Here is a 12,133-nt window from a genome sequence, read left to right as displayed (position 1 = left end):
CGTGCCAAAGCTTGACCACGACCTCCGGTTCCTGGCTAAGGATGATTTGCCTCCACCAGCTTGGGATCCGGTACCTTTCTCTGCCAACCCCTCACCCGTTTTAGTTCACTCGTGGGATCTCAGGGTTCCCTCTGCTTGCGTCTCTGGGCCTTTCCTTGTGTTCCTTTTTCTTCCTCTCTCTGCTTCAGGCCTGGCTCTGGATCTGGGCCCAGACGGAGCCACAGCTCCCCCTCAGCCCTCTCTGGCTGAGCTCCTCTCTGAACAGACCCTGTCTAAAGATGGTGCCCACCTTATATATTCCCTCTGACACCCGAGCCCATGTCACAATGCAACCAATGGGCTCCTACCTATGCCCAGAGTCCCTCCCCTGACTGCTCCTACACTACTGGGATGTTCCTCCCCCCTTCCCACTCCAGCCAGGGACAGACGCTGTCGTACCTGCACATCTATCTGGTGGGAGTACCGTTGTTCTGTCCCCCGGAAATGGGATGAGTGTAGTGCATGCAACTAGCTGAGCTCAGTCCCACCCTCCATCCTTACCCGGGAGTGGAATACCACACCTCTGGATCGAGGTGCAATACCCCTGTAGCAGCCGAGCCCTCGGGGTGCTACATTCCCCCCTGGTAAATCACAGCACGTCCTCGGGCTGTAAAAGAATAAAACAAAACATACAAAAATTTTTTTTTTTTAAAGTGCACTTACATATAAAATATATCAACTTTTTTTTAGCATAATATAAAACCTTTTCATACAAAACATTCTTGACTAATACGTCCTTGATCCCTGGCCACCGTGCAACTTGTGACCAGGTAAAGTGCAACAGTCACTAGAGAAAAACAGTTCTTTATAAAACCAGAAGGGGGCGCTTTAGGAAGTGCAACTATTTACAGGGTATGGCCGCTCTCAGTCCTCGGCCAGTGGGGAATAGGGGAATGGCTGCTCACAGTCCTCAGCCTGGTAAGGGATAGGGGCACACAGGAAACAGTTCCTTTAAACAGTTCCACACTAGTCCCAACGGGGACCACACTCCAATTAGCAACATGTCAAATACCCATACGGGTAACTTATCTACAGTACTTTGCTTATGCTACTCCCCTTTAGTAGCGGTGTCCTCTCCTTGTCTCCTCCTGAGGGTAGTCTTCAGACCCGTCCGGGTCCTCTTGATCTTCCTCATACCGCAACTCCTCCTCCGTCAACCGGTGCATGTGAAGGGCGTATGGTCCTTTGGCACACTGGTGCCGGGTGAAGGTGACCTCATCACCCGGGTAGAGGTCACGTCCTCGGTGTCCCTCCGGCAGGTGGCTCTCAACATCCCTGCGGGTAACAAAGACATCGCCGGGGGTTCTGTGATCCCGGATAAAGCCCCAGCCGTGCTCCATTTGAAACTTTATTACAGTCCCGGTGGCGCGGGGACCGTGGGCCGCACGGCGGTTTCGTCGGGTCCGGCTTTTCTGCTCCGCGCTTTGGACCTGCAGCCGCTCCTCGCGGACCCGCCTCTCTCGCCGTTCCCTCTGAAAGACTTCCAGTTGTTGTCGGCAACACTCCTCACGTTGGGCTGCGGCCGCCCGGGTCTCTTGGGTGAACCCCATGAGGTCTTCGCCGGTGGGGTCCCATACAAATTGGGCCTCCTCCCGCGGGAGCGGAACAATTTTGGCGGGTGCCGGAGCCGGGATCAGAGGCTCACACAGAGGCCATTCCTTCCAGAGTCGGGGGTTGACGTACTCCGGTGGCCAAACGAAAGGCAGCCCGTCCGGGCTAGTATGCTGCGCAAACAGATCTTCGCCCAGGGGCAGCACTGTGGAGGTTGAGGGCGCGGTGGGGGCAGCGGCGCCCGGATTCTCCAGGCCTTACGACCAGGCCGGTGGCACTCTGAAGGTGAAGGGTACTGTGGAGACGGCGGCGCCCGGGGGTACTCGGCCCTGCGACCAGGCCGGGGGCACTTCCTCTTTTGCCGCGCTCAGGGTCAAGGGGCGTGGCGTAACAGAGGGCGCGACCACGGCTCCTGCCGCTTGAGGCCTAGTTGGAAGCAGCGGCGGTGCGGCAACGGGCGCGGTGAGTGGAACTTCGGGCTCTGCGACGGGGAGCTGGGGCAGGCTTACGGCTACGGGGCACGGGGTGATGACCTCCCCATTACCTGCTTCCATCTCTGCGGCTCCCTCCGCGGCGTCGTCTCCGGCCTCCGTTCCTCCTGCACCATCCTCAGGGGCAGACACGCTCCACGTTGCGGGTGGCATCCTCTGCTGGCGGGTTCCAGCCTGCTGGACCATCTCTCTCCTCCACTCGGCCAGTGCTTCTTGCTGCACTCGGGCCATCTTCCGGGCCAAGGCCTCCAGCGCGGTCTGTGCACGCTCCCGATTTCTGGGGAGCTGTGCCAGGATCTCCACCAGGCCTTCTGGGGTGGCAGCCTGCAACAGGTTCCGGACCACAGGGTCGGTGCTGATTGACTCTTCCTCCATCTCCGGGTGCGATCTGTCCAGACTCTTCCAGGCCGCACCCATCTTCTCTGTTTTGTTCTGTATCCGCCCCCATTGAGGGTGGTCCCGGGGCAACTTAGTGATTGTCAGTTCCAGGGGCAGCCCTCTCACGCTGATGGACATTTCTATCATTGCAGTCTCTGCTGGTGGGGGCGGTTTCCGCTTTTGGCGCCATTCCTGGACCTGGCCCACGATGGGAGGTGGCCTCTTGCCACCCTCTGGCACGCCCATAATGGAGTCCGCTCTGCCAGGGCGGGAAATCGTCTCAGATGGCGGGAATCGTCTCCTTATGGCGGGAAACTCCGTGGATGGCGGGAAAAGGCTGCAGATGGCGGGCAAACGGCGGGAAACGATCCGAGATGGCGTCCGATGGCGTGGACCCTCTGGAATTGGCGGGAGACTCCTTTTTACGGTAAATGTGAACTTTTCTTCAGGCACGCAGTACCCGTCGGTTGCGGGCACGTAATCCTGCCGACTACGCCAAAGTTGACGCGCCCCTGGGCCTGCTGTGTCGTGCGGCATCGCGCGCACGGGGGCTTACCCGGAGCCGGATCAGATGGGGGTAGTAGTCTCGTGGCGGTGACCCGGTCCGTGCCCAGGGAGTCAAACTGAGCGGCAGAGTTTAGCAGAAGATGGTACGGTGTTCGACTACGCCACCCGTTGACTGCGGCTATGAGACCGCCGCTGCAGGGCAGACCGCTGAGGCCGGTGATATGGTTGTGCAGCGTAGATGGTATAACCCCCAACGGGAGGGGTATGGCCTCAGGGCAGCAGATGTGGATGATAGTGGTAGTGATGGTGCAGCAAGGAAGCTCAGAGACGCGTGGTGCAGTTTCAAGGCTTTTACTCACAGGTGTTGCTCCGGTCACTTCGGCCAAGAGTGACCACCCGAGCCGTGCTGCGTCCACCAGGTGCGGGACTCGGCCAACTCCAAGGTAGTTCCAGAGCGTGGTCCTGAGCTCCCCTCTCTTCCTTCCTACTGGCCGTCCTCACCAGGGACCCACCTATGTCCGGCTTCCTCGGGCCTTATGGGGCAAAACCTCTCTCCGGTTTTCCTGACCCTATGTGGCGTGCCTTCCTGGTGGATGTGGCGAGGGGTCGTGCCAAAGCTTGACCACGACCTCCGGTTCCTGGCTAAGGATGATTTGCCTCCACCAGCTTGGGATCCGGTACCCTTCTCTGCCAACCCCTCACCCGTTTTAGTTCACTCGTGGGATCTCAGGGTTCCCTCTGCTTGCGTCTCTGGGCCTTTCCTTGTGTTCCTTTTCCTTCCTCTCTCTGCTTCAGGCCTGGCTCTGGAGCTGGGCCCAGACGGAGCCACAGCTCCCCCTCAGCCCTCTCTGGCTGAGCTCCTCTCTGAACAGACCCTGTCTAAAGATGGTGCCCACCTTATATATTCCCTCTGACACCCGAGCCCATGTCACAATGCAACCAATGGGCTCCTACCTATGCCCAGAGTCCCTCCCCTGACTGCTCCTACACTACTGGGATGTTCCTCCCCCCCTCCCACTCCAGCCAGGGACAGACGCTGTCGTACCTGCACATCTATCTGGTGGGAGTACCGTTGTTCTGTCCCCCGGAAATGGGATGAGTGTAGTGCATGTGTAGCACCCTGAGGATTCGGCTGCTACAGGGGTATTGCACCTCAACCCAGAGGTGTGATATTCCACTCCCGGGTAAGGATGGAGTGTGGAACTGAGCTCGGTAGGCTGCATGCACTACACACATCCCATTTCCGAGGAGCAGACCGACGGTACTCCCACTTAGAAATGTGCAGGTACGACCGAGTCTGTTCCTGGCTGGAGTGGGAGGGGGGTGGTACATCCCAAGTAGTGTAGGGGCAGATAGGGGGAGCAGCCTGGGTAAAGATAGGAGCTCATTGGGTGCTGGTCACCTGAGCTCACACATAGAGGGAGTATTTAAGGTGGGCACCATCAAAGAACAGGGTCAGTCTGTGAGTCTTTGCAGAGAAGTCAGAGGAGGAAGAGGAGCAGAGCGGACCCAGAGAGAGAGAGAGGAGAAAGCAAGAAAGACCCAGAGGGGGAAACAGAAAAAGGAACTCCGAGAACCCAAAGTCCATCAGCGGGTGAAGAGTTGGCATCAGGGTACCGGAACCCAAGCTGGTGGGGGCAAAAACACACCCTAGCCAGAGACCGGAGGCCGTGGGCAGTGTCTGCCACGGCCACCCACCACATCCACCCCGAAGGCATACCACGTGGAGGGTCAGGGAACCCAAGGCCAAGGGTCTCCCAACAGAAGGCCCGAGGGAGCTGGACCTGGGTGGATCAATAGTGGGGACGGCCAGAGAAAGGACAGAAGGAGAGCTCAGGGTCACGCTCCGGACTCGCTTGGGGGTTGGCTGGATCCAGGACCTGGTGGATGCAGCACGGCTCGGGAGGTCACTTGAAGCTGGAGTGACCGGAACATCAGCAGTGAGTAAATACCCTAAACTGCACGACCCGATTCTGTCTTCATTTAACACCTATGCTGCACCACCACAACCCCCATCCTCTGCACCTGACCCCCTGAGGCTATACCCCACCCGTTGGGGGTTATACCACCAAAAGCTGCACCTACACCATCAGCCTCAGCGGACCCTGCTGCAGCGGCGGCCGTAGTGACCGCAATACAACGGGTGGCGTAGTCGACAATAAAGAACTTTATAACATCTGTAGGACTGCCACATACAACTGAGTTTGACACCCTGGGCACGGACCGGGTCACAGCCACTCGGAAGACTACAACTCCCACCTGATCCGGCTCCGGATATTCCCCCTAAAGAATATGGCCCAGGGGGCGCGTCACATGCAACTAGCTGAGCTCAGTCCCACCCTCCATCCTTACCCGGGAGTGGAATACCACACCTCTGGATCGAGGTGCAATACCCCTGTAGCAGCCGAGCCCTCGGGTGCTACATCTGTATTACTGCCGGATCACCGGTGCCACTGCCATTGTGCTCTGACTAGCGCAGGGACTGATAAACATATAGAAAATTGGATGCTCGACTGTGAGATCAAGGTGCTCAGGGGAAGAAAACAAACTCAAGTCCGTAGAAAACTCCGGCACACTGAATTTGTAGTGCAGAAAAAATATTTTTATTCCTATTCAGACCCAAAAAAAGAGAACAGATACGTAAATCAGCGTTTCGGCCTTACATTGGCCTTTCTCAAGGTATCTGTGTGTACAAAATATGTAAATTAGAACCATTAATAATTGTGCATATATACAGCAAAACACAAAAATACCATAATACTGTCATGATCTAACTGGGCATAAATAGGTGAAAAAAAGCATCAGCTTGTTAGAAAACATACATGTATAACATCTATAACAAACAAGAGTAGCCATATAATCATAGGAAAACTATGACAAATACATTGAGAGGAAGATGATGCTACTGTGCACATCAAGGGATGAAGTCTTTTATGTATTTACGTAGCGCAGGGACAGGACATGGCTCCACTGAGGGACAGTGTTAGGCTCTCTGCATACTGTGAAAACAGGCTCTTTGGGGGCTCTCTGCAAACAGGCTTTGAGGGGGTACTCTGAAATCAGCCTCTGCGGGGGCACTTTGCACATGCCTCTGGTGGGGTACTCTGAAAACATGGACTTAGTTTGCCCTTTACAGCTTGGAGGTGCTTACATGCCCTGTGGCAAGTGTACTGTCCGAACGTGTGTTTACTATGGCAGGAGGTGTGATCACACACAGGTACATGCACCTGTCCACAGCCAATTTGGGCAAGACCTCATTCTCATCATGAATAGATAAGTATACCAGCCACACCCAGCCATTGTTATACTCCACTGCTGTTTGTTCATTCTATTTGCCATTCCCAATGTTTAGAGACCTCACCAAATTAACCCCTTTATGACCAATGATGGTCATAGCACATCATGAGCGGGTGTCAGTTCCCGCATCATGACGTGCTATGTTCTATATGCTTTAAAACTGTCACAGCGTGTAAACACGCAGTGACAGTTCCATGCCGACAGCTGTCACTGACAGCTGAGTGGCATGGGAAGAGATGCGGGGACCCATGCCATCGGTACCTGCACTCAGAGGGCTGTGATTAGTCAGTCAATCTTTTTTTATTCTATGTTATTTTAAGTCATTTCCCTATCCACATTTGTTTGCAGGGCAATTGTCCTGCTCTTACCCCCATTTTGCTTCCTTTTGCAGCCCCCTAGCCCTTATTAAGTCCATTTTACTGCCATTTAACAGCACCAAAGTTTGGGTTCAAGTTCGGGTAAAGTTCTGGTACCCGAACCGAACTTTGAACTACAGTTCGGTCAGACCTGACGAACCTGAACATTCCTGGGTCCGCTCGTCCCTTTTTAACAAGTGTGCCCAGTGATTTTTACAGATATTATATTATCAATTATAATAATTAGATTTGAAGGGGTTATTTTTACATTTCATACAAAGAGTTCCAAGGGAATTATTTATCACAAAGGCACCAGAAGAAATTATATAAATATTAGATCGAGATCAAAATAAAATACTATGCTGTCAGCCATTGGCTCGCAATTCATCTTCGTGTAAGTATAAAGCAGAGGAATAAAGAGGTACAATAGGGCTGTATAAAGGTTTATGGGTATCATATGCCAGCTCTGCACAGAGGTTGTAGTTAGCCATTGTATGCCTGTGTACATAAACCATGATTGTTATTTATTGGTATACATGTTCAGGCTCGAATGTCCTGTCTTATTCTGTTGCAAACAGGCTTCATAGGAACACAAGATGGTACTTAGGAATGGAAGTTCAGTGACAGAGTTCACACTTAGTGGTCTCTCCCACTCATATGAATCTCCTGTTATTTTCTTTGTTGCTTTCCTGGTCCTGTATTTAATGACTTTATCAGGAAACCTGGCCATTATAACTGCAGTTCACATAGACTCTAATCTACGTTCCCCTATGTACTTCTTCCTCAGTAACTTGTCTTTTCTGGACATATGTTATTCCACGGTCACCATACCAAAGATGCTTATTAACGTATTTTCAGAAAGGAGGACAATCTCTTTTAACCAATGCATATCTCAGCTCTTCTTCCTCCATTTATTTGGTGGCACTGAGTGTTTCCTACTTACTGTCATGGCTTATGACCGTTATGTGGCCATTTGTAACCCACTACGATATCACATAATCATGGATCACCAGTTTTGCTTCTGGCTGGTGGTATTTAGTTGGTTTGCAGGTTTTCTGCACTCTTTCACTCAGGCATTTCTTACCTACCAACTTCCATTTTGTGGTCCAAACAACATCAACCACTTCTTCTGTGATGTTCATCCAATGGCCGTACTTGCCTGTGCTGACACATTTGTTATAGATATGTTCATCATTGCCAACAGCGGAATGATTTCCCTTGTATGTTTCGTCATCTTACTGTTTTCCTATCTTGGCATCATTACAACTATCCTAAAGATCCATTTATCAGAAGGGAGGCGCAAGGCTTTTTCCACCTGTGCTTCACATCTTTTGGTTGTTACATTTTTTTTCGGACCATGTGTATTTATCTATTTAAGACCTCCTGTGAACTATTCAGCAGATAAGTTAATATCTGTGCTGTACACAGTGCTGACTCCTTTATTAAATCCAATTATATATACATTGAGAAACAAAGAAGTCAAGAATGCGATCAGAAACAAAATGTTTCCACATTTTTCAACCAAAATACACATCAAAGTTCATCAATAATTCTGTTATTTATGTGAAAAGGGTTCCCAATTTTTGTATGGTTTGACATTACAGATATTTTATTTACTGTGTTAGAGCATCAAAATGCTGTAGGAAAATGTCTTTGTTAATGTTCTTATATCACAGTACAAAAAAAACAGCTATCATTTAAAATATATTGTATTCTTATTGTAAAATATACTATGTTCTATAAACATCTGTATAACATTACTTTTGGCACAGCTGCAATGTACACACGACTCCAACACTAATGTTATATAGTACCAAAAAAAAGAACCAGACTTTGATATAAATCATGCTAACTCCATTATTAAGCATTTTACTTAGAGAGACAGAGTAATTACACATGCAGCAATTTTTATGAAAAAGTATAAATCCATTTATTTTACATATATGCTGACAAACAATTAAAAACAATTATTTAGCAGACAGTGAGCTGTAGTAAATGATGAACCGATCAATTGGGGTGGTTTGCAGGTTTACAAGTGTATATCCTGAGTGGCATTAACATCAATCAAATCACATTGCAGTAAACAGTTTAACACCAGTCTTTTTAGTAATCAGAAGGGCTTTATCTTCCCCTCTCCACGGGAGGTGGCAAACAGCAGGCAGAGAAAACACAAGTCACAGTTTAACAGCACGCCATTATATATATATATATATATATACCTCAGTCTATGCCTCAGGTGCAATCATAAATACAGGCTGCAGACTATCAATGCTCATGTGCCCAGTGCACAGTTACCCTGTGCTGAAATCTCAGACCCCAGTTAGTGTCACCTCACTGAATCTAGCAAGAATATCTCATTTTGCGGTGTTGAATCATGTGTTACATGCTATTACCAGTCAGGAAGGCTGTTAGGACCCACTTACCACGTGACCCCTGGCCCCAATGCGCATTTCGCACTAGCTTCCTCAAGGGGGCGTGGCTACAGGCTCAGCCAATCACTCTTTTATGTCGGGCTAAGAGATCACGTGCTTCAATCTGTCCAATGCCGATCAGAAGGCGGCGCATGCATTCAGCCCCTCCTACCCTCCCCCCACCGTCCTTCGCTCCTCAACCACGCATATCTGGACATCAGGATTAAGTCACCTGCATCCAGCATGGATACTGACAGTGATGGACTGTGGAGAGGGAGGGGGGCACAAGGCACAAGCACCTAATAAGGAACAGGAGAGAGAGGGCACTGTAAACAAAGGTTAACCCTATAGAGTTTGTTTTGAGGCCGAGTGCCAGAGAATCAGATCTTAAAGGAGAACACACAGAGAATCTCTATAAAACATTCCTCAATCTGCTTATTACATTTTCAAATGTCAATGTGCAGACCGGCATGACATAAATCATGCAGAACCCAAAACCTTATAAATTAACCACTTTTTTAGTAAACTTCATTATTACATTACCTACTGGGCTTCTGCAAAACAATGTCTGCCAGTCTGCACTCACATAATTCCTTCAGATAGGAGTCATGCAGACTTTATATGGGATTTCAGTTTCTTTAGTGTTCTGTCTTTCATATTCAACATGTGGAATCATCAGAATGAATTGACATTCGGCCTGAAAATAATAAGGGCAATTTGATTAGAGCCCGAATGTACATAAAATGAGAGAATGTGCTCAGAGAAGACAAACAGGTTAAAAAATATTTTTTTTAAATAAAATGGTTTTGTTAAAAACCAAGGCGATTTTCATAAATTTCAATTGACCAAAGGGTGCTGCTGATGTGGAGTATTTTAGTAGAGCATGGGCCCTAGAGGAAACTATTATAGAAAGGGAGAAAAGCTAAAAGCTTCATTCAAACCCATGGGGGCTCTAGTTCCCAGAACGTAGATCCATTTACATTCCCGTTGTGCTAAGATTTTTCTAATATCGCCCCCTCTAATACCCAACTGGACATGTTCTATACCTCTTACTTTCAAACTTTTGGGGTTACTCCCATGTTCCAGTTTGAAGTGTCGTGGGATAGTTTTTAATTCTTCAATGTTATCCTGTGTCTTGGAGGCTATTATATCAAGCACGTGTTCACGGGTTCTGATTTTAAGTTGGCGTGTTGTTAAGCCTATATAAATTTTGTTGCAGTTACAGGTGGCGTAGTATATCACTTGTGACTAATGTTATATATTAGATTTATACCGTTCAAACCTTAGAAAGCTTTACTTTAGGGCAGAGATAAAGGTTATTTTACTACTTGCAAAATCACAACATTTTTCCACTAAGCTTTTTCTGTAGGTGACTCAGATTATTGCTTTTTGCTGCATTTTCCTCATTTTTTTCTGTATTTTTTGTACAGATTTGAGGCACTTTTTTAAATAAGCTTTTCTAAACTTAAAAATGCCATTTTGATTTTTACATGCTTTTTATAGGCTTCATATAGAAGCCCATATGGAAGAAAAACACACCAAAACGGGACTCTAAAGCAGTCATTTTTCACAAAATCACATCTACTTTGCTTGAACTGTTAAATGCAGCAGATTTTCTGCTAAAAAGAGTAGCATTTTTTAAACAGTATGTGGGATGTGACCTTATTTATAATTCAGCCAACATTATTAACCCCTTATGACCAGCGATACCCTTTCAATTTGTAACGCAGTCAATAATGTGCCAATATTCTAGATTATCATGTCTTTATGCATGTGTCCTGAAACTCTTATGGTGCTGTGGTCTGAGACAGTGAGTGGAGCTATGGCGTGAATTATGATGCTTCCGTTTCCTAAAACAGCGATGAGGACTTCGGAGAAAGAGTGTGTCTCTGAAAACTTGTTGTGTTCTGTTTCTGTGAGAGTTACGGTAGACATCTTTAAACTGCATGGTATACAGTGATCCTACCTGGAACCATGTGCTGTTGGCTAGGCAAGGGATGTCCATCAGGAAAATCTGGCAAATGCACTAACTTCAACAATGTTAACAATATCAGACCAGTACTGTTGACAGCTGTGGCGGAGACCGGAGCTACCGGATCCATTACTTTCTCCAAGGAGGACGCAAACTACTTCTGGCCACAATGCAAGGGACGTCACTGCATTGTGCTGGTCTCAACCACTGTGAGACATGGTAGAACCGGAGACGGTGACAGCAGCTGCGGTGTACGGGGCACCGGAATTGTTGAGTATAAGGTTTTATAATTTGAGGGGCTGTGTGGGAACCATCATACGTTTTGGGGGACTGTGTGGGGATCATCAAACACTATGGTCAGTGGTGTGATGTCGTGACCGTGATCGTACCCGTGCTGGTGAGGGGCCTGCCAATGCCAGTGCAAACTTCATCTGGAGGTACGTCCTCGGATGCACATTCAGCTATTCAGCTGAAGTATTGTCACGCTGTCTCTGTGTACTGGAGGTAGGGGGCCTAAGCTGACCCTAAGCTGGGGCCCTGACTAATCCCTCTACCTGGAGGTACTGTTAAAGGTACAGAGGTCCAGGCCGCCAGCGTAACCCCTACCTCCTGAGGATCCCTGCACCTAAGTAATCTAGTCCTGAGAAGGACCCCTGATCACAACAAAAGGGGACAGGTAATAATATGCCCACACTCAGTACTTAGACGAACGAGACAGTACAAGGGTAAAACCAAAACCACCTTGCATACAAAAACTACACAACTACAACAGAGGGAACACCAACGGGAAAGGAGATAAATGATAAAGCGAGGAAGGGAAAAAACACTCCAAATACACTTAGCTCTGAAACTCCAAATACCACGATCCGCTCTGTTAGTCTGCATGAAATGCTTTCACCGACACTTCCCTAACAGACCGGCAGGCATTTGAAGGAGTCCCACTACAGCAGCATTGATTGCAGCTGGGCGAGGCTGGACCTCGTCTAGCACAGAGAGAGAGCGTTAACTCCCTCACTGCCGAAAAACACAAAGCACCAAAACCTCAGCTGCGAGAAGTCAGGCTGTGTAATCGTGACGATCTTCGTGGCGACACACCCGTGACAAGTATATTGCAGAACAGCGCTGCAATAC

At 48.9% G+C, this 12,133-nt stretch overlaps 1 protein-coding gene across 1 annotated transcript; it reads left to right on the top strand.

The window, feature by feature from the left end:
* The first annotated feature begins 7,215 nt into the window (after positions 1–7,215).
* LOC141252855 (olfactory receptor 4E2-like) lies at positions 7,216–8,169 on the top strand. Its single transcript, XM_073670634.1, has one exon. The coding sequence runs from the start codon at positions 7,216–7,218 to the stop codon at positions 8,167–8,169; it is 954 nt and encodes a 317-aa protein (XP_073526735.1).
* Positions 8,170–12,133: the final 3,964 nt, after the last annotated feature.

This window comes from Phyllobates terribilis, unplaced genomic scaffold, assembly GCF_046119375.1.
Source record: "Phyllobates terribilis strain yellow unplaced genomic scaffold, ASM4611937v1 Scaffold_1__5_contigs__length_1240528914, whole genome shotgun sequence".
In the NCBI taxonomy this organism is placed as follows: Eukaryota; Metazoa; Chordata; class Amphibia; order Anura; family Dendrobatidae; genus Phyllobates; species Phyllobates terribilis.
This window is presented reverse-complemented; position numbering and strand designations above follow the sequence as displayed.